Raw genomic sequence first — 23,572 nt, 5'->3', positions numbered from 1 at the left:
ATTTGGCAAGTCTGATGAGTCTCCTATTACTAAGAATACTATACAAGCAATAGGTAAGGGTGCTTTTAAACTAAATACATTTAGAGTAATGAAGTATCCAACAGAATGAAATCAATGCTTTATTTCATATCATATCACTTGATTCGATCTTTACTTATGCGTATACATGTAAGTAACATATCATATGTTTGTATTAATTGAGAAAAGAGGTGTTGCTTCACGAAATAATTCTCAACAACTAATTTTATATCATTTTCAGTAAGCATTCGGTAGATTAACTATTCTTCAGTTACATGCAAATTATCGTAAGATATTTCAAAGTTAGACGCTATGCACGCAATGATTGAGTGTCATTGTAACCGAAAACATTCATCTATGATTGAGATAATAAGTCCACAGGAACCTCAGTTAGTTGCATGGGTGGGCCTGGTTACATTTTCCGAAAAACAAAATTCGATTAGTATAATGAGTACAAGTGGGAACAAAACATTAAGATTCTTATGAAGAATCTTTATGTAGTGCCAGTGGGAGAAAGCTGGAATCTGCAGCCTAATTATCTAGAAATTTAGAAAACGACTAATCGCATAATCATGTGGGTTTTGGAAATTCGTCAGCCGTCCAAGTTCACCGTTCGGAGAATGTAGTTTCACTTGCCTACTCTCCGATTGCTTGAGTTCAGTTTGTAATAGAAAGTTAGTTTGTAAAATTAGTGTCGCAACCTTTAAAAAAATGGATGGTAAAAATGATTTCATTAGAGTTCATCATTCCATTTCAGGGTAGGTTACAAATATAGCCGCTTATCATATATTATATGTTAGAGAAAAAGGTAAGAAATTTTTTACTGGCTTTCACCAAAATCGTGGTCGATATTATTAAAAACTTGTATGAATATTTGACGTGTCAATAATGTTTCTCGTTGGTTGGTTCCAAATATGAAACCTCTACATTTTTTTTTACTGAAAGAAACCTCTACATTATTGAAAGGACTTAATTACATTATAATTTTGATTTAACCATATTGTATCAATAGAAGGTGGATGATTGATATACTATTCATTTACTATAGAAACAGCAAATGTCAATTCTAACATTTGTTATCACGACCCCTCTTTCAAGAAAAGAACCATGTGCTACATCATCAAGTCATCAAGATAAGTATAATGCAAAAGCAAATATGTTTAGTGTAAATAAATAAGTTTTCAAACATCGACGTTGAGTATACTAAAATACTAGTGTAAATAAATAAGTTATCGTGTGTCACACCACGAATTCATTTATATAGTTGCATGTATATCACAAGGTATTAACAAAATTTAAATCAAAATAATGATTATAATAAGTTTGTAGTTATAGGTCTAAAGAAAGTATATACTTTTTTAAAAATCTTTGTTTTTATTTGCGGTGGCTCTCGGCTCTCAACTTTTCTCTCTCTTTTATGAACTTCGAAAAATATACGAGAATATCTTGGTAAGGATTCTAAAAAAAAAAACTATACATCTAAAATAGAAAAATGTGGTTTTGTAATTGAATATCAATTATCTATTTATATTATTAAAATTGAAGTAAATTTTGGTACTGTTTGAAAACATGAATATAAATATAAATGAGAATTGTTTGGAAACATGGAAAACAGTATAAAAAAGAACTATAATATATTTTTAGTATTTTATTAATATAATTTATCTATCTATCTATCTATATTATTAAAACTCAAGTACATTTTGGAACTGTTTGGAAAAATGAATAACAGTAAAAATGAGAATTGTTTAAAAACATGTTTAGGGGTATAAAAAAAGAAGTATAATGTCTTTTAGTAATTTTATTAATATAATTATATTAATTATTTCTCCATATTTCACTCAGTTTAACAATTTCATCAATTAGATTACCTTAACAATACATCACATCATTAATTATATTATCATAATAATAATAGTGTATACTTTTATTTATTAGTTAATCAACATTAACTTTGTGTCAATTATAAAAGCTAAAATGTAAAATAACTGAGTTTTGCATATGGTAAAACGTTCGGTTTAGTTTATTTTACTAATTTTTTTTTTAATTTTAGTTTCAATGAGTCAAAAATTACGTAGCCAAAAACATAATTCAAAAACATGTTTTTATGAATAAAATAATAACTTAAATCAAAATAATAAAAATGCATTACATTTATTGTTACTTAATTTTTCACTTCATATAATTATTTTACTAAATAAAAAAAACTCTTTATGTTTTATTTAATTTAGCCAAACACATAGAAATAGTCATTTTTATTAATTTATAAAATCATTTAGGCATAAAAATTGGTAATCCATTTAGATACAAATTTTTCTTTTCGGATATCTTTTTTTTTTAAAAATTAGATCCGCTTGAATATTATATATTTATGTGTGAGTTTTGAGTTGAGTCTTTGTGAATCTGGATGAGTTCGGTTCTGATGTATAAAAACCTAAAAATATCTAAATAACAAATATCAATTTATAAAAATGTGATAACTGATATCCGTGCGGGTGCGGAGGTCAATTTCTAGTTGAACTTCTAGTTATAGATTAGGAAGCTGATTTATAGCATTGTGGGAATTTCATAGTTGCCACATTACATTCCATGAGATTACGTTTGTGTCTGTTTTCAACCGAACCTGTAAACGGTTGGGAAGCCCAACAATATATGGGTTGGTAAAAGGCCCATTAAACAAATTGCAGCATTGCGGCGGGAAAGCCTAATAATGGAATTTAAGATCCGTAAAGTAGCTGGATCCGGGTTAAAAGGATCCAAACCAAACGGGTTTAGCTCTCCTGGAAACAAAAAAAAATCTGAAGTAGGTGTATGAGAAGAAGATAAAGGATCCGATCTAGGTCGTCTCTTCATTCTTCTTCTTCGATATCTATCTCCCTCGTTGATCGAAGAGCTAAGGTGGAACATGGACAAAGGCAAAGCAGTGATGGGTGCTGGCCGGAGATGGGCCGTCGATTTCTCCGATCAATCCACCGTTCCATCTTCCCGCGACATCCTCGATCCACCTGGCTTCTCTCGTGCTTCTCCCGAACAGGTATTGGATTCAATTTGAAATTCGTACCGGGAATTGACTTTTGTAATTGCTACTTGATTGTGGATTCGTTTCCAGGATGATTCAGCAACGAGCCGCCAGAAGAAAGACGCTGAAGCTCATTGGAAACTTCAGGTTACTTAATCTCAAATCTCAAAGTCGCATTCTTTAAAGCCATTGACTCTTTAATCTCTGATGTATATATATATAAAAAAGGAAACTTTTTGTTTTTGTTTTGGTGATGTAGATTTGGGTTTGATGTGGATGAATTATGAATAAAGTTTTGTATTTTTTTTTGTTTTTGGTTGATGGAATGAGAGCAGAAAGCATGGGAAGTAGCGCAGTCACCGTTTAAGAATCTGATGATGATGGGGTTCATGATGTGGATGGCTGGGAACACTGTTCATCTCTTCAGCATTGGTATCACTTTCTCTGCTCTTTGGCAGCCTCTCAGCGCCCTCCAGAGTGTTGGCAAGAGTAAGCCTAACCTTTGATTCATCACTCACATTAGTCATCCCACATTATATATGATATTTTTATTAAACTGATGAGCATCTCTACTAGAGAGTATAGGGTGCTAAATGGTGTGTTTAGATTGACTCTACTTGATTTACAATGTGCAGTTTCCTTTACTTTGGATACTATGTTTTGAAATTTATAACAACTGTCTCTGTCATCAACATCATCATCATGTGCATTCAGTGATATACAATAGAGGAATCATGTTTTATCAGGCTAAGCAGTTAAAAAAACAGACTTGTTTACTTGAAATGAATAATTATAATTAAGATGGAAAATAAAACACTCTCTCATGTATGTGGAGTGGCATTTAGTTCTGAATAAGAGATGAATAGAACCACTTAGAGAGGGATATTAGGGCGGTATATTATTACCATTTTTTATATAATTGGTTATTTTACTACTTGACATATCTCGTTCTTGTGCATTGTTTTGAGTCCAGAAGCTTGCATCCTTACATTTTTCTCTTGTGTACAGTTTTTGAGCCATTCAAGGACAACAAGGTGGAGCTACTTATGCCCAAACTAGTGTTTCTTGCCTTAAACCTTGGTGGGTTAGCTTTGGGTATCTGGAAGGTAATAAAAATTCCTGTTCTCTCATTCTTGCTCCTTTCTCCTTTCTTCTTAAGGCAACACGGACTAATAATAATTATCAAGTATTGTTTTCTCATACAAAGATATTTCACTTTCGCAGCTCAACACTTTGGGGCTTCTCCCAACACATGCATCCGATTGGGTTTCGTCCTTACCCCCTCCTCAGGTTAGTAATATCTTTCTGCAGCAAAATCTTGTGTCCATGTGTTCCAGCATCACCCCTGAAGCAAGAATGTATGTTTTTTTCCGTTTCCATTTTCAGGAGGTTGAACACTCTGGAGGAGGATATGTTTTCCACTGACAAGCAAGTCTCTCTCTCTGTCTTGTACTTTAAATAATCAGCCAAAACTGGAAGAAGACGAAGACATTTTGTGAGATAACCGCCAGAGAAACTTAAATGATTTTGTTTAATACTGCCATGAGGGGGAAGATTCATATGAACCTTCTCATTTTAATGATCTTGTAGCATTTCCAAAACTCAGAAACCATTTAGCTTTTTTTCACCTTTTTAAGTATAATGTTCATTGTTCATCATTACTATGAACTGTATTATTATCACAGAAGGGGACCTAGTCTCCCAGCTTTTTGTTTCCCATCTTTCTAGACAAGAATGAATAAATGTTCTAGACCAATCAATGAAAGCATTGTACCATAATCATCTTCCCAGAGACCTTCTCTTCCATTCAGAAGGTCCTATGGAAAACTAGGTCAAGTTTTGGGGGGGAAGCACAAGACGTGGAACAGAGTGCAGTCTTTTAGAATCATGCTAAGTCGGTCTACTCAAATATACTTTCCACGACAAAAATGTTATTTACATTAATGATTATTAAAGATTTACAGGACCAAATAAAAAAAAAAAACCCAAAAAGAGAAATAGATATTTTTTTTCCAAATTTTTTTCTGTCTTTCTATCTTCTCTTCCGTTCATCTAGTGGATTCATAAAAACAAAAACAAATGAATCAAAATCAAAATCAAAATCAATCCCTAAACAAATGATCCGAAAATTTCTACCTCGATTTGATTAAATAACATCACACCAATAAAAAAAGTTTCATTCTTTGTGAGATCCTCTCCAAAATCAAATTTGTTTTCATGAAACATCCCGATCCTTGCAACCACTTATCTGATTACAAGCTTAGACACGGCACCGATGGTTACAAATCGTTACAGAACATGTTCACACCCCTCAACGACGGACGAATCAAGATCAAACTCCCTGAAACACCTCCCAGATGCACTCACTGCTCTGTTCCTCATCACCACAAACTCTACATCTGCTTGATCTGCCGCACCCTATCTTGCTCAAGCCACCTCCTTTCTCACGCCCGATCCAACCAAGGCCACGATCTAGCAATCGACGTCGAAAGATCCGAGCTTTACTGCTCCTCGTGCGTAGATCAAGTCTACGACCCCGACTTCGACAACCTCCTCGTGTCAAAACTTGGTTCTCTCAGCGTTGCTGTTGTTGCTAGTGATGGCGTTGGCGGTTGTGGTGTTAGATCGAGCAAGAAGAGGAGGTTGTTGGCTGACTCGCAGTTCCTTGTGGATCGGAGGGAGAAGTGGTCTTACCCATTGGGCCTGAGGGGTTTGAACAACTTGGGAAGCACTTGTTTCATGAACGCTGTTCTGCAAGCGCTAGTTCACGCGCCTCCGCTGAGGAACTTTTGGTTGAGTGGGCAGCATAACCGTGATCTTTGTCCTAGGAGATCGATGGGTATGTTGTGTTTGCCTTGTGATCTCGACGTTATCTTCTCAGCTATGTTCTCTGGTGATCGGACTCCTTATAGTCCTGCTCATTTGCTTTACAGGTTTGGTTATGTTTGGTTTGTTAGTTTGTTTGATCGTCGTCATAGACATTATTGCTTAGGTAACTGATTTGATCTTTGTGTTGATGAAGCTGGTGGCAGCACTCGACGAATCTAGCTACTTATGAGCAGCAAGACTCTCACGAGTTCTTTATTTCGTTACTTGATTGTATTCATGAGAATGAAGGCAAGTCTAAGTGTTTGTATAAAGGTAAATAATCTATTTTATTTTCAGTTTCTTGATGGAACCTTTTTTTTTATGAAACTTTTCAAGATTGGAACTTGATTTTGTTTTGTCCCCTTTGGTGAGCAGATCATGAGGAGTGTCAGTGTATTACACACAGAGCATTCTCTGGTCTATTAAGATCAGATGTCACGTGCACAACGTGCGGATCAACATCAACGACTTACGACCCCTTCATCGACATTTCGCTTACTTTAGAATCAGCGAAAGGGACCAAGAGCAGGAACAGTGGTGAGCCAAGCGTGAACTCGCCGATGATGCCGACGCTCTCCGGGTGCTTAGACCTCTTCACGCGGTCGGAGAAGCTAGGTCCGGACCAGAAGCTGAACTGCCGAAGCTGCGGAGACAAGAGAGAGTCTTCGAAGCAAATGTCCATAAGAAGACTCCCTCCGCTCCTCTGCCTGCACGTGAAGCGTTTCGAGCACTCCCTCACCCGCAAAGCCTCGAGGAAAATCGACAGCTACTTGCAGTATCCCTTCCGCTTGAACATGTCTCCTTACCTCTCTTCCTCCATCATCGGAAAGAGGTTCGGGAACAGGATGTTTGCGTTCGACGGAGAAGGCGAGCATGATGGTTCGGAGTTTGAGATCTTTGCGGTTGTGACTCACTCGGGGATGCTGGCGTCTGGTCACTATGTGACTTACCTGAGGCTTAAGGGGTTGTGGTATAGATGCGATGACGCGTGGATCAATGAGGTTGAAGAGGAGGTGGTGAGAGGGTGTGAGTGTTATATGCTGTTCTATGCACAGGAGAGAGTTGTTCAGAAGGCTCATAAGGAGTTGAGTTATCAAGTTATCTCCATGGCTGATGCTTTTCCCTTTGTTGATTGCTGACCCTCTTCTTTTTCTTTCTTTTTTAACTTGGCCAAAGATTTTGATGCATTTTTTTAACCTTAAATACTTTTTTTATTGATTGAAGGTTTATGCAAAATATTTGGAAGCCAAGTTTAAATTATTAAATTTCTTTATAATTTCTTCACAATGTTGGTGTTTAAAGTTACACTTCTGTTATTACAAATCCAAGGACCACAACACACTATTTAATCATATCTTGTTGCATTAGGAATATATCACATTGAGTGGCCTCATATGTCTTAATCATCTGCCTCCATTGGCAAGTCTCTTGAGATGGCTGAACGCCTTCTGCTTAATCCACTGCCTGTCATATGGCAGATACGCATGCATCGAGTGTTCATACCTGCATTGTAAATCAGTAAATAACTTGTGAAATTTGTTACAATCATTCACTTACATGTAACAATACATCAAAAAACGTAACGAAATACAACATGGGAACCTATTGGATTCGAGTCACGTTTCAACTCTTCAGAAAACGTAACGGTAGTAATGAATAAGTAACTGACTATCAAATATATAATCACGTCATGCGAATTTGACAGTGTTCTAGACATGGACACTCAACTCAGCAAACTGATGGACGAGAAAACGAGCATAAGAATCAAAGAGAGAGAGAGAGAGAGGAAGGAGGCTAGAGTCTTACACCAAAGCGCTCATGTCAGCAAAACCATCCATAAAGTTGTAAAGATCAGCAATGTCATAGCTAAGATTCCTGAGAGATGGATTAATCTCCTTCAACTTCCTCTCGTACAAGCCGCAAATACCTGTTGATAACAAGCACACAGTTAAATCCATCAGCTCATAACACAATTGACCATCTCAGCAGCTCACAGAAACAAATAAGTACAAACTAAAACCTCAGCATAATCATAACCAAAGTCAATAACAAGTAAACTATACATAGCTATTCAGAATAAAGCACACACACATCACTCATTATATACATCAATCAGCTCATAAGAAAACTATAAACTAAAGGCTTACCATCCATAGCTTGGCCTATAGAATCATAGTCCATAAACGTCCTCGTAGCTCTGCTTGGAGAGTTTTGCAGCAAGATGATGGTGTGTCTACCGTTATGGTTACTAGCCTACGCAACAAGGAAAAGTCTGAGCATACTAAGAGCTGAGAGATTCAAAACAAATCGAAATCCCTAACTTCTCTGAAAGAAACGAAATCGAATTTGATACTATGCTAGATTCTCTACGCGATTGAGTAAGGAATCGATTAAACTAACGTAGGAGAAGAAATCGATTACCATCCTCGAGTGGTAGATTGACTTCGATGGTTAGAGACGACGAAGACGAAGAAGACGAAGTGTCACTGTTTCAGAGAGCAAAAGCAAAAAAAAAAAAAATAAGCAAGAATCTAGGGGGCTAAAGAGTAAAATAACGGAGAGTTTCTTTCTCTTTAACACGTGGCATTTGATAGTGATATAAAACAGCGTGTATTCCATATAAGAAGTGAAAACTACAAGCTCTTTTTCGAAATTAGCTGCGTGTATTCTCTTCTAAAATATCAAAAACGACATGTAGTTAGTGTTCGAAACATTGTACACGAGACCTTTACAAAAGCAGAAGTTTAATATCATCATCAGCATCTTCTGATTGGTTCTTTGGCAACATTTCAGAGGGAACGAGATCATCCAAATGATCAGAATCCGGAACGAGGAAAACGAAGCACAGCGTAGCGAATCTCATGACATTCCTGAGAAGAATCACGAGCCAGAGGTTCCCAAACTCGTGTCTGGTGACACCAAAAGCGTGGAGAACGAACCCTCCGCTCCACTTGGAAGCAAGCTGTCCGAAACTATCAATGCACATGAGGAAAGCAAAGAACGTGCCTTCGATTCCCAGAGGACAAAGCCTCGTGCTGAGAACGACCATAGGGATCCACCTGATCTTGCTTATGATCCTTGAGAAAGATTCTTCTGTTACCACAAAGAAGGAATCTGGTATCCCAAGGAGAATGTTCCAGCGTTTGATGAAGACGAGGTCGAGCGTTCCTGATAAGGCGTAGAGGAGTTGTGCAAAGAAGAGTGTGTTCCTGAAGGAATAGCCTTTGAGCTTCTTGTGGTATATGAGAACTCCAAACATCGATGCTAATGCTCCTATCGCGTAGATTATGCCCACAAACTCCTGCGTTTATACCCAAAAAACAAGTTCATATGACCACTAATCTCTATTCTCCATAACAATATCTTGGACAGAGAGATTCTTCAGATATTTTTCATTTCAATTATATAGTCTTGTGGCTAATGCGAGACTGGTAAAACCAACCTGGGAGAAGGCGGGGCCAGCTTTAGGATCAGTGTACCAGTAGAAGTAGCCTTCATGAGTACTGATATTGAGAGCTAGCGATATGAACATGTAAAGTGATGGCTTCCATACTTGAGGGTACTTTATTGTTTTGTACATTCCTTTCACCGCTACTCCTAAGCCATCTGCTTCCTGAAAGAACATTCCAATGATTGCTCAACGTTTCATCAAAATTTGAAGTGATGGGAAACAAACAAACACAACGCAAATGCTAGTGAGAGAAATCAAAAGAGTTTATACTACAGGCAGAGCTCTCACCTTTTTGTTTTTCTGTATAAGGACAGTAGAAGATCTTTTCTCGTAGAAGAAAATACCAAGTATGATAATCGTTGCAGGTGGCAATGCTAATACCCCTAATGCTCCCTATCAAAAATAATGGAACATTATAACTATGAGAAAAGTAAAATAAAAAAACATGATAAGAAAAAGAAGAAAGCTTAACCTGAGGTCCAAGCCTGTGAACAAAGACTCCACTAGTAGCGTAACCCACCAAAGCACCAGCAGACGAACAAACCATACAGAGACTCTGTATATCAGGAGCCAAAGACCGGATATTAATGCTGTTTGTCGCTATACACGCATCAATCACCACCTCTGCAATGGCCATAGCCGCAGAGACACCTAAGAGGCAGCTCAAAGCCAAAGCAGCTGGCACCTTACCAAAAACCACAAGTGCAACCGCAGAGACCACACCGAGAACACCAGCCACCACAAAGTAAGGCTTTCTTTTGTACCCTCTGATGGGGAAAACATCGGTGAAGAGACCCCAGATGGGTCTCATGACCCAGGGGATGTAATACAATCCCATGTAAAGCTGCACAACCGACGGCTCCACTTGCTGTACATCTTTCCAGTAATAGTCCGTGACGACTTTGAATATCGAACCTGAGAAGCCTTGGTTTAGGCCGTACACAAGGACCACGCCTACAACAAAGCTCGGGTTTAGCCTAGAAGACAGCATTTGCAGCCACTGGAATGGCTGAAGCAGAATAGAAACGACAGCGTTTTTTCCGTGATGCCTTGTCATGTCCAGGGTATGTTCTGAAATTGGTTTCAGCAGAGGCTTCTCAGTTTCTAGTGTCTCCATGGTGTGAATTTACTCTTCGGATCTGAAAGCACTCAAAGCAAGAGACTTAATTTAGTGTAAAAGAAACTCCTTTTTGGACTTTCGAAAAAAGATTTGTAGATTTTCCACTTGACATTTACTTGTTTACAGCGTAAGCAGTGACGTGTTTCTTCATCAACCAGCTTTCAATTCCACAAATCCTAAAGCACCATTGCCAGCTAAAGAGTCAACGTTTTCATCTTTCTACTTAAAAAAATCGTAATCGAGATCAACAACTAGTTAAACAATTGAGTAACCAGAATGTGCTCAAAAGCTACTTTTACTCTTATCTAATAAAAAAAATACGAAGGTGCGTGCAAAACATGTATAAAGATTCCCACAAGCCAAAGAGACTACTTACTATATATGACTAGTGAGTCATCTCTATTTGAGGAAGAACAAAAACAATCAAAGCACAGAGAAAAATGGCAGGTTTGTTTGATAAACAAGCTGATCTATACCTAGACGCCAGACCTAATTACCCATCGGAATGGTTCTCCAAGCTCGCCGGTCTCACGGATCACCACGTTTTAGCCTGGGATGCCGCCACCGGCAACGGCCAAGCAGCTCTCGCCGTCAGTACTTTGATGTTCATTAACTTTGACTCATTTTAGCATCAGATCTTGCCATTTTGACTAGTTTTGCCACGTGGACAGGTCGCAGATCACTACGAGAGAGTCATAGCGACGGACATCAGCGAATCGCAGCTGAAGCTCGCGACGCCGCATCCCAAGATCGACTACCGCCACACGCCGTCGACGATGACCGACGACGAGATGGTGGAGCTGATCGGAGGAGAGAGCTCGGTGGATCTGATCACGGTCGCTCAAGCCGTGCACTGGTTCGACCTCCCGAGATTCTACGCGGTCGCAAAGCGCGTCCTCCGTAAACCGGGAGGAATCATCGCCGTATGGGGATACAACGACGTCGTGGTGTCGCCGGAGTTCGACAAGGTACAGTACCGTTTCCACGCCGAAACGCTGCCGTATTGGAAGTATCCGAATATTCAGCACGTGTTCGACGCCTACGGAGCGTTGCCGTTTCCTTTCGAGAGCGTGGGGATGGGATCGGAAGGGAAGCCGTTGATGCTCGAGATGCCTAAGACGACGTCGTTTGAAGGGATCTTGAGGATGTTTAAGTCGTGGTCGGCTATTGTTACGGCGAGAGAGAAAGGTGTGGAGTTGTTACCGGAGAGTTTGATCAAAGAGCTCGAGACTGCTTGGGGAGGAAAGGATCTTATTCGTAATGTTGTTTACAAAGCGTTTATGATCGTTGGAAGAGTTAGCGTTTGAAATCATCAAACGTTTTAAAATTCGTTTCTTTCATAATAAAACGTTTAATAAATATAACTCGCACATAGGAATGAAATGAACTGACAAATGTGTGTTAACAAATCAAACAAAATACACTATTATAACGTTCAGATATATTAAAAACTCTCTTTTTTTGCAACAAAACCATTTAATTAAAAGAAGATAAACTATAATCACCTTTCTTCTTCCTCTAATCGATCTTAACAGAGGAATAGATGAGCCTTGTGAACCAGAGACAAGCGTAGAACCCAATTGTTCCTGTGAGCACAAAGAACGCGTAAGACGCGATGAGCATGTACCCAAAGTAAAGCATCGCCGAGACCAGCTTGGTGATCTGAAGCTTTGTGAAGAAGTAGAACGTGGCGTAGAGGAAGAGATACAGAGCTGATGAGCCTGAGGTGAGGTAAGATCTCCACCACCAAAGGTAGTCCTCACTGCAGAGCTGGAAGTAGCAGAGCACTACCGTTATCTCGGCGCAAGTGACGATGAGGATTACAAAGACGAGGAAGAGGAACCCGAAGATGTAGTAGAACTGGTTGAGCCAGATGGATGTGAGGATGAAGAAGAGCTCGATGAAGACTGCACCGAACGGTAAGATTCCTCCGATGAGGATTGAGAAGATCGGGTTCATGTACCAAGCTTGCTCCGGGATTTGCCTTGGGATCTTGTTGGTTTTCACCGGGTCGTCAACCGGTGGTTTCTTGAAACCGAGGTAGGCTCCGACAAAGACGAGAGGGACCGAGATGCCGAACCAAAGGAAGATCAAGGCGAACATTGTTCCGAAGGGGACGGCCCCGGATGACTTCTGTCCCCAGATGAGAGCGTTCAGGACAAAGAAGATGGATGAGACAACCGCAGGGAACAAGAAAGCTGTTCTGAAGGCGATTCTCTTCCACTCAGTTCCTTTGAACATTTTGTAGAGACGCGAAGCAGCGTAGCCAGCGAAGAGTCCCATGAAGACCCAGAGGAGAAGCATGGCCGTCATGAGACCACCACGGTTCGACGGGGAGAGAAACCCGAGCATCGCGAAGATCATCGTGACGAACACCATGCCTAAACACTGGACCCCTGTGCCAACGTAGACGCAGAGGAGATCCGAATTGGCGGGGAGTCTGAAAACATCGCCGTGGACAAGCTTCCATCCCGTCTCTTCTTGAGCTTCTTCTTGAGTCTCGAGCTCGTTGTACCGCGAAATGTCGCGGTAAAGTGTCCTCAGCATTATCATCGCCACCATACCAGACAGGAACAGGACGATCATCAGAGAGTTGACAATGGAGAACCAGTGGATTTGGTTGTCGCTCATTAGAAGATAAGCGTCCCATCTAGATGCCCACTTCACTTCACTCTCCTGAACAAGAGGGAAAGCAGAAAAAGTATTGAGAGCAAGAACTCTCCAACAGCACTTATTATAAAGACACATATACTTGCCTCGAATTCAACATCATAAGTGAAGATGATCTCCTTCTTCGGTTCAACTTCTTGAGGGGTGGACGAGCTAACAACCAGGCGTTTTTTGTGAGGATCACACGTCGTCAGACGGGCCTTCTCACTCCACTCTCCATCGTATTCATGCTTAACACTACAAACCAAAGGGAAAAACTATCAGTACTGACGAAACATTTAGATTATGGTACAAGAAACGAACCTGTAAGGTTTGACCTCAAATCCCACAATCCTTGCGGAATCAGTTTGCATATCTAAGTGATATCGAACCGTAAACGCCAAGTGATTGTGCATAAAGTACTTTTGCTCTTTGCTCTGTGCATACAAACACACAATTTAGAAAACCATTTAAAAACACTGTTGACAGTCACAAACCTACTCACCCCTTCATATTGGCCTTTAAGACCAACGTGATAGCCAAGCTGATAAACAACAGGTGGAGAGCCCTGATCCCCTCTTTCAATCGGAACCACAAGAGGAAGGTTGTCGAGGATCCTAGCATAGCACAAACAAGAAAGACTCGTAAGAAAAAAACTGACACAAGGAAACGAATGAAAAGTTTCTATTTTTTGGGTCCCTACATGTTGACACGGTACTCATCATCGATCTTTTCTTTGAACGCTTTGGCTGTCTTAGAATCAAGAGTGACCCGGCAGAGAACGTTGCACATCTTCGCCTCCCGCATTTTAAACTGCAGTTTGTTTCAAAGGTTAGAGATAAATCACAGACTGATCATTTTAAAAAGCAACAGAGACAAACCGAATAAGGGGCATTTTCAATGCGGTCACCACGAAGCACTTCTCCAAGATTCTCAGTACTATCCACAATCTTCTTGGGTTGGCAAAAGGGAAGAGAGTAATACGAGTAAGGAAGCTGAGTCTTGATGGAGGTTAGTTTATTCACTTTAACCTTCAGCTCATCACCCTGCAAACAAGAAAGTATCTAAATAAAGACTCAACTTGAATATAGTTTCAACTATTCTAGTAATGCATTTTGTTTAGCAATTGCTATCAAAATTAATCAATTAATCAAAATTACAACGAATGTGATACAGTTCGCCTATAATGCCTACATTGCTCAGATCGAGAGATTCGTGAATCGGAAACCAAATCCACAGCCAAAACCAATCTCTAAGGAACAATAAAGCTTAAGCAGACGTCGGTGGATAAGCACACCGACGCTCATTTTCTGTAAGCTTGCTCGTGGATCAAATCAACACCGAAACAAGACCGAGAACGCAGATCGAGGAGATCCAATTTAGATCTAAAAGCCTAGGAGCACGAATTTTTCGAAACGTTTTTACCTTTTCGAAATCCTGAGGAGCGACGCCTGGGAGGTAGAAAGAGTGAGCGACGTGAATGAAGAGGAGGAGAGTGAAGGCGATCGCGGATCTCCGAAACTCGATAGCCATGGCTGTTCTTCCCACTAAAGAAATTGCCAGATCTGAAGCTACGCTACGCTACGCTAATACAGTTTGTTTATACGCTTCGAGACGACGAAGATTCCCCGCTTGTGATGTTAACAGCCCGGTTTATTTATCCGGTTCAGTTTTTTCACTAGGAGGCAACTGGTTTTCTCGCTACCACCCGCAAACGCAGCTTTTGCGGTTGGTAACGGTTGTCGGCGGTTTGCAACAATCACTCAAATTGCTCTAAACCGCTTCAAACCGTTCAAAATCTCATAAATTCAAAAGTTGACTCCAGCTAGCGTTTGCGGTTGCGGACAGTTGCGGGAGGGTAAATTTTTTTTCTTTTTTTTAAACAATATATATACAAAAGTAAAAATGTTTAATAAAAAATTTAAAATTGAAATTATGAAAATATTAAAATATATCTATTATATTTTAATTATTATAAAATTTTATAATAAAAACAATTTCAATAAATTTTCAAAAATTAAAATTATAACTTTCTAAATATAAATTTTATATTTATTATAATTTTATGATTTTTGATATTTTTATAATTATATTAAATGTAAATATTGTTAATTTATTATTTAATTGTTACCGTATTAAGTAGTTAACCAGTCATAAGTCACACGCAAACGCACCAATTTTTAACCACAATACCAGTCGTACAAATCTCTTAAAACCGCTAGAAACCGAAACCGCAACCGCAACCGCTGCGTTTGAACCAGTCAGGCCCACTGTGACGTTATACTCCCTTCAAAGAATTTTTAGTCACAAACATAGATTTTTTTATATATTTTCCATACAAAAATTATAAATTTTAATAAAATTAATTAGATTTATTGAAAGATTATTGGTTAAAAAATATTGGAATTTGATAATTTTAAAAAACGTTACATGATTAATATGTTTTCTTAATATGTGTGAACCATAACATCAATGTTTTTTAACGGATAGAGTATTTGTTAACTAATCAATAGCATTGATAATGAATGGAGTATCTATTTTAGATCCGCTTTTGTTATGTTTTCTGCACAAGTGCTTACTTTTAAGTTCGTTTTTACTTTCGGGGTAAAAACTATAATTGCAAGTTTATAAATCATACTCTTTCTGTTTCACAATACATGATGTTTTGCTTTGATGCAAAAATATTAAAAAATTTAGTTTTTTTTTAAAAGTAACTTTAAAAATATATTTTAAAAATTATTCAACCAATTATAAAAATAACTGCAAAATCTGATTGGTTACACAGTTTTCAGTAAAGTTAAAAATAATATAAAATTATCAAAATTTCATTTATTTTAAAACAAAAAAACATCTTCTAAAACATTATCTATTACCAAACAGAAAGAGTATAAGAGAAAAAAAAACTAGAACATAGATTCAGTATAGATCCAAAGCTTTTAATGTCTTACACGTAATTAAAAATATACTTAATGTTCTATCTTGTAAGTTTTGAAGTAATCGTTGACTAAAGTGCTGTGAAAAAAACTGTGGTCCACTTCAAAACTCATATGCAACAGTTTGACCAGCTTCAGATGTTCCTAAACTCTTAACATTAGTTAACATGAAAATCAAAGCATAACATATAAACAATTTTAATTCCAAACAAATGTATTGCACATCTTATAATGTTGCTACAAAAAGAAAAAAAAATCCAATAGATGCTGAGGACTTATTCTAATGATCTGAAAAAGAAATAAAAATGACTAAACATATAACTCATGCCCTACAAATGAGTGGATCTCAAAAATGAATGTGGCAGTCGGTGGATTGAAATCCTTGAAATCCAGACCCTCTTACAGCATCAGCGGAACTCAACTGCACCTTGACCCCACAACGCACACGTGGCTTAAACCGCCACGTGTTCACAAGCCCAAACATAAGCCTAGCCCTAAGCTTGAGCTCTACGTCGAGCCCATAAACACCAGAGCGCCGCTCGTCTTCAAATCTCCCCCGGCCGCGATCACCGAGCAACACTAGATTCTGGCCTTGGAACACCGTTCCAACGGCAACCGTCGACTTGTGTCCCTGGTAGAATGGCGGCACGGACGCGGCTGCTAACCGGTGATGGTCGTAGTAGATCCTAGCGTCGAACCTGTCGTAGTGGATCCCAAGGCGAGAGTTGGAGTTTCGGATGGAGAAACCGAGCGAGAGATTGTAATGGAGGTTGGTATTGTCTGGATCAAAGGTGAACTGCGTTAGCTCTGCGGCTTGGACTCGGAACTTGACGGCGTCGTGTCGCATCATGGCCCAGACGATGAATGATACTGTGCAGACAATGATGACTAGGGTGATGAGGGAGTTGATCGCGAAAGCTATAACGGCCCACAAGAGTTTTACGATGCTTTCGCAGCAACCGCAAACGCAACACATCGTCGTGATCGTAAACAGATAGAAATCTTACGAAACCTAAAAAAAAAGAAAAAACCAGAGCGTTTCTGAGTTTAACCAATTTGGTTTTGTCTGTCGTGGTCCTCAGTGAATTTCTCAACTCTTCCTCCCGCTTCTCCCGTTTATTTATATCGACCATATATTTTCAGAACATTAAAAGGAAATTGTTCGTTTTTAAATAAATAAAAAGGAAATCGTTTTTAGAAAAGTTTTCAAATAATTTATGTACCATTATGCATATACAGGTTTTCAATAATTACATAACAAATGTTATAATCACAACTGATTTATTAAAACGCATGATTTCTAACAAAAAAAAACATAACATCATAATAATATTCAATAAAGAGGAGAGTCCTTTTGTTTTATTATCTTGCAGAGTAGCTCAAAAACCAAGTCTTGACAAGTTAACCAATGAAAACGACAGACAACAACAACAACAACAAAAATCAGAGAAGACTCCATATTTACATTCGATCTTAAAAGCTTTAGAGGATCATCAAGCAGAGGATAAAACACGGTACGTAACACTTTTCTTACCAATCTTCAAACCGTCTAGTAACCACCCTGGATAAAAGCATTTAGGCGGTTAAGCTCCTCACGATGCTCAGTCACCACTGCACGGACCACATCTCCTATGGACACCATTCCAACCATACCCTTGTCTTTTATCACCGGAATGTGCCTAATCCGGTTATCTGTAAAATTAAACCGACATTTTAAAACCCGAAAAAAATTGCAATCTTTATGGAAAAAAAAAATCAACTTACCTGTCATTAGCTGCATAGCACGCAAGACCTTGGTCTCTGGTGTAACGGTGATAAGCTTATTCTGCAATCACCAATTCAACCGATCCAGTCAGCTTAATCCCCAAAAAGCAAGTAATAAATATTTATAAAATGAATCAATACCTCTTCAGTCATAATGTCTCCTACTTTTGTTGATTTGGATGATCTCCCTTGCACTATGATCTTCCTTAGATAATCTAAAACAAACCACAATGTCAAAACACACAGAACAGAACAAAAAAATCATTCACATTAAAGTTTTGTCTTACCTCTCTCTGTAATGATACCAGCAAGAGATTGCTGCTCACCAGGTTTCACAACCACCAAGGCACCAACATTGTGTTGAGTCATCTATAACCAAAACCAGAACATAACCAAAACACCCAAAAGATACCATTTAAAAAAAAAAGGTAAATGGATATATACATACGGATTTAACAGCGTCGTAAACAGTGTCATCAGTGGTACACCAAAGCCAAGACCCATCAGCACTTTTGCCTTTGGCCTTCATGACGTCAGAGATGGTCGTGCTCTCGAACCCATGCTCCTCCATACGAGAAGTCTGAGTCGACTCGGAGCGCGTGCAAAACACGGAAGAAGGCTGAATCGCTGGGTTGATCACACGGAGATGCTGCAGCAGAGAGGCTTTCACAACGTTTCCACCGGACACAAACGAACGAATCGCAGCTTGCATCTTTTACCTAATGACGGATTCAAATCATCAGAAGAAGCAAAACCAGATCTACAACGATAACGAATCTAACGAAAATAGAATGATCTGCATCAGATAAGCTAAAAATGGAAACTTTTTTAATACGATTGGTTATACAGAAAGGAAACGCTGTAGAGACAAGCGAAGAAGGAGGGATTCAGACCTGAGATTAGAGAAGAAGGATGGATCGGAGTGGGGGAGCTGAAGAACTCTAGAGTATGAGCAAGAGACAAGGTGAGGAGAGAGTTAAGAGAGAGTTTGAAGGGTTCTTATGGATAATCATCAAAATATAAATAAACTGTTTTCCGACAGTGACACACTGACGAGTTGTCCTTTTTATCCTTAAAAATAGTGATGACTGTTCATTCAATTATTCTATCTTATCCTGATATTATTAATAGGCCTGCTATTAACTTTTACCTAAGGCCCACTGTAATAGGCCCAAACTAAATCTATTCAGTTTTAATTCAGTCCGGTTTATTAATAACCATGTGGATTCTGTTTATTCGGTTAATTTGAGTAGGGTATTTTCGGTTCGGGATAGGTCTATTCGGTTAATTTGAGTAGGGTATTTTCCGTTCCACAAAATTTAACCAAAAAAATCTTTCCGGTTTGGTTGTAGGTTAATTTTGATTTTTTAATTTCATTTCCTAAAACAACAGCTTTTTGGTTAACGTAGTTTGGTTATTTCGGTTAGTTTTGGATAATTTGATTTTTTAAAGTCGAAAACCGAACTGAAAATTGAATCATTTTTAAAATCCCACTGGACTGAACTAGATGAAACTCAAAACCGACGAAAATTGGTTCAGTTTGGCTGGTTTGCACAAAAACCGCAAACCAGTCCGGTTTACATATGCACTGTGAATGTTATTTTGGAAAAGTTTCAATATCTTTGACGATAGTCTGTAATGAAACAACTTTGTAAGAGTTTGTGGGAAAGACAATGGACTCATGAACTTCTTGTTTCAATGTCTCAAGATTCAATCGAGACGACGTAGAAGATACTCAACCTCGACGTCTTTAGTGAGAGGGATAAGCCATTCTCCATATATGCGAGAGACTAGAGATGGTTTCACTTTATACTTCTTCTCACTCTCATCATCACCAGAGACGCACTTCACCTCTTGTCCAAACGTTTCTGCTTTCTTCTCAACTCTCTTCTTAACCATTTCTTCCACTTTCTCAAACGTCAAAAGCTTCATCAATGCCTCTGTATCCTACAACAAGTTAACTTTTGGTCTCATCATTTAATACAAAACCAAATAAACCCACATAACACTAGTTTGGTACCTTAGAGCGAATGGCAGGCTCGTAATCATGTGGAGCATCTCTGAATTTGACCTCAGCAACAAACTTACCGTAGTGAATCCTTCTCGAAATAGCCTTAAACAAGATCAATATCACCAAGAGATAAACCAAACGTACAACTGATTTTGTAAATCCAAAGAATATCTCCTTACTTGTAAACAAGCGAGATCACTAGCAGCAGTTGATGCATAGTTGCCATCATCACCAGGTTTGACAAACAAAGGAAGCAATTCTTTAAAGTAAACATCCCAAATCCGTTTGTTTATGTTAACCGATGAAGCCTTAGAGTACAGAACCTAAACAAGAGAGAAAGAAAAGTTAGATTCAAGCATAAGAGTTTAAAGGAGAATGATTCAAAACTTTTACAAAAAAAAAAACATACCTGTGGATATTTGTGTGAAGGAAAAACCGAGTGAGGAATGTTGTCAAGGAAGAAAGGATTCTCTTCGGGGTTAGCGTATCTTCCAACCTAATTAACATAACACTGAGTCATTCAACTGAACCAATCAACAAACATGTAGGATCATCTCTTCAGTTCAAATCTTTGAGATGAATTTTATCACATAAACATTCAGAAAAAAAAAACAGAACTAATCTCCCATTGATAGTCTCTAACATATAATGAGTCTTAAACAACTAAATATAAGAAAAAAACAATCTCACATTGGACGTTGGAAAGGATCTTAAGTAATATATAAGATAGATGAGCCAGTCGGTTTTAGGTTAAAAGCTGATTTAATTTAACATGGTATTAAAACCTGATCCATCCAATTTAATCCGATCCCCATTGATCCGAACCAAAGTTTGTCAATCGGTTCCTATCCGAACATTCCGTGATTGACTCTCTCTAGCTTAATAGTTCAGTTATAATAGACAAACTAAACGATGCAGTTATTATCTCTGTAACTAGTTTTTTTTTTTTGGAACAAGGATGAGGTTTGAATTGGGGTGTGAACCTTACTACCTTAGCTTGGATGGTTTCGATCTCTCTGACAAAGAACTCAGTCAGAGAAGACGAGTTTCCTGAATCTAGGCAGCGAGGTTCCTCGAATGCAGGTGAATTGAGTGGGAACTTAGCTCTCTCGATCAAGCTGAAGACGACGGTGTCTTCTTGTCTGATCAACGATTCCCTGATCGAGTCAAGACTCAGTTGTACATCAGACTCGACGACGACGCTTGACATGCTGATTCAACCACGATACGCTTCTTCTTCTTCTTCTTCTTCTTCTTCTTCCTCACACTCCCTTACTTCTAGCTGTTGACTTTTGAGTCGCTTTAGGCGTCTTTTCAGAGAATTGAAAATAATAAATTACGAAAAATTATAACACGAGGCGTAGAAATCAAAACGAAATCGAATACGAGGGACGAGGGAAGATGCAACTGGGCTGATATAGGGCCCAGTGGTTTAGGGCCCATCTAGATTCAAAAACTCAGACTATACAAATATTTATAGTATACAATGCCATAATGTACATCCAATCCTGTCAGAAAAAAATGTAGATTTGTGTCCTTGTCTACTTTCTTACTATCTATAGTGATTTATTGTGACTGCTTGAAGGAGTAGTGATCATTTTCTTAAAAGGTAAAGCATGCATTCTAAGCATTAGTCTAGTGCACGAAAATAACATTTTGAAAAATATTATCAGTAGAATAGATATGTTCTAATGAAATCTAAATTCTACTCTCTTTTTGCGTATATCAGTGTGTCATAAATTTTGTACTTGAACTGTTAACCTGTGATGGATCTTTCAGAACGCATTTGGTCCCTCGAATCTACTACTTATAACTATAAATCTAGCAAGAATAATGTAGAATTCAAATTTGTATTTTGATGAAACATTATTTATACCAAACTGTAATGAATTGAAAATACAAAGGCAAAACCATTAATTAAGCATTCAACTTCTTCACAAGATTACATACACTCATAACTTTGAACATCGACTTTTTTACCTAGAGAGAGAGTAACAACGAGTTTGAGAGTTGGAAGTGATTCTAGAAGGTTTTGGAATATGTTCAGAGACTATATAAGCAGTGTCTTTCCACCAAGATGCCTCAGCCTCCTTCACATGAAGCCTTTTCTTAGCATTTTCCAAAGCACTCTGCAGCTCATTTATCTCCTCTTCTTGTCTTGTCTCCATGAGCTCGTGTAGCCTTCTCTCCAGCTCATAAGGACACACTCCTTGTTGTTCCTCCACTAGTGAAGACATGTATCTGAACCTCATTTCTTCTGAATCTTCACAAACCAACTGTTTAGAATAGTTACTCTCGTGGTCCTGACCAATCTGAAGAAGCTCAAACTCAGCTTCGAGTTCCGCTTCAAGCTGATCCATTCCTTCTCCAAAATCTTCTTCCTCTTCCTTGTATACATAATGTTTCAAAGAACCTTCACGTTCCATCAAAGATGTATCCAAGAACTGTGGGGAGTGATAGTGATCAGTAGAAGATTCTGGACCGTCCACAACTTCACTTGAGGTTTCACAATGCTCTTGTTTTCGCCGCAACTCATCATTGTGAAACTCTAGTAGTTTCTCTATATTGTCGCGTATCTTAATAAACTCTTGATGTTTTTGCCTCATTTCATCGTTTTGACATTCAAGAAGCTTCTCTAGATCGTTCCTTAGATCCACTATCTTGTGAATCTCTTCTCTACCAGTACTAATAAGATGTAGGAGATAACAGCTCACTCCAATGTTAAACAAAAGCTCCCTTCCTTTCATTTCTAAAAAACAAAAAAAAAAATAATAATAATCAAAACTACAATTGAGAGACATAACTTTAAAAAATGTTTTTAGAACAAAAAAAAAAACATTTCAAACATTATATTATACACACTAACGTTACCTATCAATAAAGCTATATTCAAATTTTGATGGAGATGTTCTGAATAATAATAATAATAATAATAATAATAATAATAATAATAATAATAATAATAATAATAAAATGTTTACCTGAATTGATCGTGCTTGGAGACGAATCTGTAGATTGGCCAACTCCATGACGATCAACCTCCGATAAGTTTTTGATCCTCACCGAGTCACCATAGTCTCTCATACGGCTTTCCACAATAGCCTTCTTCTTCTCTTTGATCTTCTCCTTTGAGTTAAACAACCGAGACATGGCTCTCCGTGGCGATGGAAGCCTGATCCGCATGCAACCTGCTCCGCCATCCATTGGAGAATTCAAACTCAAAAGAGAAGATAAATGAATTGAAGAAGAGAGAGAGAGAGAATGAGATTTATAAATAAAGGATTGAAGAGACAGAGAGACAAAGAGAGAGAGAGAGAGAGAGAGGAATGTATTAATGAGAATCACGAGAGAAACATAATGTTCTTTCGACTTCGATCTACAACATGCGTTTTTTCTTTTTGTCTTTGCGAGGGAAACTTTTGAATGTTTGTAAACTCTTTTAATGCTTTCTATCACCTCTCCTTTTCTTCACTTATTAGTAATAAAATCTAGGCACAATAATTGGCATGAAACAAAACAAATAAGAAAATCTATAACAATTTTGTAAAATTCATTTCACTGTTTATCTTTTGCTTAAATATAACTAAATAGTTTAATTAAGTAGAACTTTATATAATAAGTACAACTAATTAGGGTCAAAGAGTATGACTGAAGATCCAAAAAAGAGGAACTGAGAATGGTTTAGCCATAAATAGAGCAATCTTTGCAACGTTGACTAAAAGAAATGGCATTGGAATAA

The 23,572-nt window shown here is 38.1% G+C and overlaps 10 protein-coding genes across 12 annotated transcripts; 3 read left to right on the top strand and 7 right to left on the bottom strand.

The window, feature by feature from the left end:
- Window positions 1-2,801: 2,801 nt before the first annotated feature.
- LOC111202793 (ER membrane protein complex subunit 4) lies at window positions 2,802-4,793 on the top strand. The gene is made up of 7 exons (XM_022695735.2): window positions 2,802-2,854; window positions 2,912-3,052; window positions 3,128-3,184; window positions 3,373-3,526; window positions 4,046-4,143; window positions 4,262-4,327; window positions 4,424-4,793. The coding sequence occupies exons 2-7, from the start codon at window positions 2,924-2,926 to the stop codon at window positions 4,460-4,462; spliced, it is 543 nt and encodes a 180-aa protein (XP_022551456.2). The 5' UTR covers window positions 2,802-2,854; window positions 2,912-2,923; the 3' UTR covers window positions 4,463-4,793.
- Window positions 4,794-4,991: 198 nt separating this feature from the next.
- LOC106383323 (ubiquitin C-terminal hydrolase 22) lies at window positions 4,992-7,409 on the top strand. The gene is made up of 3 exons (XM_013823441.3): window positions 4,992-5,970; window positions 6,060-6,178; window positions 6,281-7,409. Exons 1-3 carry the CDS (start codon window positions 5,255-5,257, stop codon window positions 7,042-7,044), a joined length of 1,599 nt encoding a protein of 532 aa, XP_013678895.3. The 5' UTR covers window positions 4,992-5,254; the 3' UTR covers window positions 7,045-7,409.
- Window positions 7,157-8,440, bottom strand: LOC111202794 (enhancer of rudimentary homolog). Its single transcript, XM_048746784.1, has 4 exons — window positions 8,327-8,440; window positions 8,053-8,158; window positions 7,712-7,832; window positions 7,157-7,408 (listed from the first exon to the last, which is right to left on the bottom strand). The coding sequence occupies exons 1-4, from the start codon at window positions 8,327-8,329 to the stop codon at window positions 7,309-7,311; spliced, it is 330 nt and encodes a 109-aa protein (XP_048602741.1). The 5' UTR covers window positions 8,330-8,440; the 3' UTR covers window positions 7,157-7,308.
- Window positions 8,441-8,496: 56 nt separating this feature from the next.
- Window positions 8,497-11,189, bottom strand: LOC111197926 (probable folate-biopterin transporter 6). 3 transcript variants are annotated; one of them, XM_048746781.1, is made up of 6 exons: window positions 10,953-11,189; window positions 10,593-10,652; window positions 9,829-10,495; window positions 9,645-9,749; window positions 9,348-9,518; window positions 8,497-9,206 (listed from the first exon to the last, which is right to left on the bottom strand). In XM_048746781.1, the coding sequence occupies exons 3-6, from the start codon at window positions 10,471-10,473 to the stop codon at window positions 8,634-8,636; spliced, it is 1,494 nt and encodes a 497-aa protein (XP_048602738.1). In that variant the 5' UTR covers window positions 10,474-10,495; window positions 10,593-10,652; window positions 10,953-11,189; the 3' UTR covers window positions 8,497-8,633. The 3 variants fall into 3 exon arrangements, with proteins under 3 accessions (XP_048602738.1, XP_048602740.1, XP_048602739.1); XM_048746783.1 differs by having other exon boundaries at window positions 10,593-10,695; window positions 10,953-11,183; XM_048746782.1 differs by lacking the exon at window positions 10,593-10,652 and having other exon boundaries at window positions 10,953-11,163.
- LOC111202792 (putative methyltransferase DDB_G0268948) lies at window positions 10,811-11,835 on the top strand. The gene is made up of 2 exons (XM_022695734.2): window positions 10,811-11,066; window positions 11,148-11,835. The coding sequence occupies exons 1-2, from the start codon at window positions 10,917-10,919 to the stop codon at window positions 11,781-11,783; spliced, it is 786 nt and encodes a 261-aa protein (XP_022551455.2). The 5' UTR covers window positions 10,811-10,916; the 3' UTR covers window positions 11,784-11,835.
- On the bottom strand, window positions 11,794-14,789 carry LOC111204247 (transmembrane 9 superfamily member 8). Its single transcript, XM_022698535.2, has 7 exons — window positions 14,551-14,789; window positions 14,007-14,171; window positions 13,829-13,938; window positions 13,631-13,742; window positions 13,450-13,562; window positions 13,233-13,383; window positions 11,794-13,152 (listed from the first exon to the last, which is right to left on the bottom strand). Exons 1-7 carry the CDS (start codon window positions 14,656-14,658, stop codon window positions 11,995-11,997), a joined length of 1,917 nt encoding a protein of 638 aa, XP_022554256.1. The 5' UTR covers window positions 14,659-14,789; the 3' UTR covers window positions 11,794-11,994.
- A 1,615-nt stretch (window positions 14,790-16,404) lies between these two features.
- LOC106406394 (NDR1/HIN1-like protein 3) lies at window positions 16,405-17,034 on the bottom strand. Its single transcript, XM_013847052.3, has one exon. It carries the CDS (start codon window positions 17,032-17,034, stop codon window positions 16,405-16,407), a length of 630 nt encoding a protein of 209 aa, XP_013702506.3.
- Window positions 17,035-17,388: 354 nt separating this feature from the next.
- LOC111204254 (CBS domain-containing protein CBSX3, mitochondrial) lies at window positions 17,389-18,908 on the bottom strand. Its single transcript, XM_022698554.2, has 6 exons — window positions 18,716-18,908; window positions 18,271-18,541; window positions 18,110-18,191; window positions 17,964-18,037; window positions 17,823-17,883; window positions 17,389-17,750 (listed from the first exon to the last, which is right to left on the bottom strand). Exons 2-6 carry the CDS (start codon window positions 18,532-18,534, stop codon window positions 17,608-17,610), a joined length of 624 nt encoding a protein of 207 aa, XP_022554275.1. The 5' UTR covers window positions 18,535-18,541; window positions 18,716-18,908; the 3' UTR covers window positions 17,389-17,607.
- Window positions 18,909-19,293: 385 nt separating this feature from the next.
- On the bottom strand, window positions 19,294-21,181 carry LOC106383385 (chorismate mutase 2). The gene is made up of 5 exons (XM_013823499.3): window positions 20,825-21,181; window positions 20,243-20,329; window positions 20,013-20,156; window positions 19,843-19,935; window positions 19,294-19,769 (listed from the first exon to the last, which is right to left on the bottom strand). Exons 1-5 carry the CDS (start codon window positions 21,041-21,043, stop codon window positions 19,533-19,535), a joined length of 780 nt encoding a protein of 259 aa, XP_013678953.1. The 5' UTR covers window positions 21,044-21,181; the 3' UTR covers window positions 19,294-19,532.
- Window positions 21,182-21,680: 499 nt separating this feature from the next.
- Window positions 21,681-23,553, bottom strand: LOC106383396 (protein POLAR-like 1). Its single transcript, XM_013823510.3, has 2 exons — window positions 22,815-23,553; window positions 21,681-22,582 (listed from the first exon to the last, which is right to left on the bottom strand). The coding sequence occupies exons 1-2, from the start codon at window positions 23,035-23,037 to the stop codon at window positions 21,810-21,812; spliced, it is 996 nt and encodes a 331-aa protein (XP_013678964.1). The 5' UTR covers window positions 23,038-23,553; the 3' UTR covers window positions 21,681-21,809.
- Between the last annotated feature and the right edge of the window lie 19 nt (window positions 23,554-23,572).

The sequence above is a fragment of the Brassica napus genome, chromosome C2 (genome assembly GCF_020379485.1).
Source record: "Brassica napus cultivar Da-Ae chromosome C2, Da-Ae, whole genome shotgun sequence".
In the NCBI taxonomy this organism is placed as follows: Eukaryota; Viridiplantae; Streptophyta; class Magnoliopsida; order Brassicales; family Brassicaceae; genus Brassica; species Brassica napus.
The sequence above is the reverse complement of the archived record's forward strand: the minus strand, read 5'-3'. Positions and strand labels throughout refer to the sequence as shown.

Bases quoted from the DNA above. Each gene is read 5' to 3' on its own strand.
- LOC111202793 (XM_022695735.2), top strand. From the start codon at position 2,924: ATGGACAAAGGCAAAGCAGTGATGGGTGCTGGCCGGAGATGGGCCGTC. The intron at 3,053-3,127 runs GTATTGGATTCA...ATTCGTTTCCAG, and splicing joins CTCGTGCTTCTCCCGAACAG to GATGATTCAGCAACGAGCCG. The intron at 4,144-4,261 runs GTAATAAAAATT...TCACTTTCGCAG, and splicing joins TAGCTTTGGGTATCTGGAAG to CTCAACACTTTGGGGCTTCT.
- LOC106383323 (XM_013823441.3), top strand. From the start codon at position 5,255: ATGAAACATCCCGATCCTTGCAACCACTTATCTGATTACAAGCTTAGA. The intron at 5,971-6,059 runs GTTTGGTTATGT...GTGTTGATGAAG, and splicing joins CCTGCTCATTTGCTTTACAG to CTGGTGGCAGCACTCGACGA. The intron at 6,179-6,280 runs GTAAATAATCTA...TTTGGTGAGCAG, and splicing joins GTCTAAGTGTTTGTATAAAG to ATCATGAGGAGTGTCAGTGT.
- LOC111202794 (XM_048746784.1), bottom strand. The intron at 7,833-8,052 runs GTAAGCCTTTAG...TGTTATCAACAG, and splicing joins TATAGGCCAAGCTATGGATG to GTATTTGCGGCTTGTACGAG. The intron at 7,409-7,711 runs GTAAGACTCTAG...TTTACAATGCAG, and splicing joins GCTGACATGAGCGCTTTGGT to GTATGAACACTCGATGCATG.
- LOC111197926 (XM_048746781.1), bottom strand. From the start codon at position 10,473: ATGGAGACACTAGAAACTGAGAAGCCTCTGCTGAAACCAATTTCAGAA. The intron at 9,750-9,828 runs GTTAAGCTTTCT...TATTTTTGATAG, and splicing joins TTCACAGGCTTGGACCTCAG to GGAGCATTAGGGGTATTAGC. The intron at 9,207-9,347 runs GTTGGTTTTACC...GTATAAACGCAG, and splicing joins CTGGCCCCGCCTTCTCCCAG to GAGTTTGTGGGCATAATCTA.
- LOC111202792 (XM_022695734.2), top strand. From the start codon at position 10,917: ATGGCAGGTTTGTTTGATAAACAAGCTGATCTATACCTAGACGCCAGA. The intron at 11,067-11,147 runs GTCAGTACTTTG...CCACGTGGACAG, and splicing joins ACGGCCAAGCAGCTCTCGCC to GTCGCAGATCACTACGAGAG.
- LOC111204247 (XM_022698535.2), bottom strand. From the start codon at position 14,658: ATGGCTATCGAGTTTCGGAGATCCGCGATCGCCTTCACTCTCCTCCTC. The intron at 13,743-13,828 runs GTAGGGACCCAA...GTGCTATGCTAG, and splicing joins GATGAGTACCGTGTCAACAT to GATCCTCGACAACCTTCCTC. The intron at 13,153-13,232 runs GCAAGTATATGT...CCTCTTGTTCAG, and splicing joins CTTATGATGTTGAATTCGAG to GAGAGTGAAGTGAAGTGGGC.
- LOC106406394 (XM_013847052.3), bottom strand. From the start codon at position 17,034: ATGTGTTGCGTTTGCGGTTGCTGCGAAAGCATCGTAAAACTCTTGTGG.
- LOC111204254 (XM_022698554.2), bottom strand. From the start codon at position 18,534: ATGCAAGCTGCGATTCGTTCGTTTGTGTCCGGTGGAAACGTTGTGAAA. The intron at 18,038-18,109 runs GTAAGACAAAAC...GGTTTGTTTTAG, and splicing joins TGGTATCATTACAGAGAGAG to ATTATCTAAGGAAGATCATA. The intron at 17,751-17,822 runs GTAAGTTGATTT...TTAATTTTACAG, and splicing joins TGCTATGCAGCTAATGACAG to ATAACCGGATTAGGCACATT.
- LOC106383385 (XM_013823499.3), bottom strand. From the start codon at position 21,043: ATGTCAAGCGTCGTCGTCGAGTCTGATGTACAACTGAGTCTTGACTCG. The intron at 20,157-20,242 runs GTATGTTTTTTT...TCTCTTGTTTAG, and splicing joins CTTCACACAAATATCCACAG to GTTCTGTACTCTAAGGCTTC. The intron at 19,936-20,012 runs GTAAGGAGATAT...ATCTTGTTTAAG, and splicing joins GTGATCTCGCTTGTTTACAA to GCTATTTCGAGAAGGATTCA.
- LOC106383396 (XM_013823510.3), bottom strand. From the start codon at position 23,037: ATGGATGGCGGAGCAGGTTGCATGCGGATCAGGCTTCCATCGCCACGG. The intron at 22,583-22,814 runs GTAAACATTTTA...TTTGTTTTTTAG, and splicing joins TCCAAGCACGATCAATTCAG to AAATGAAAGGAAGGGAGCTT.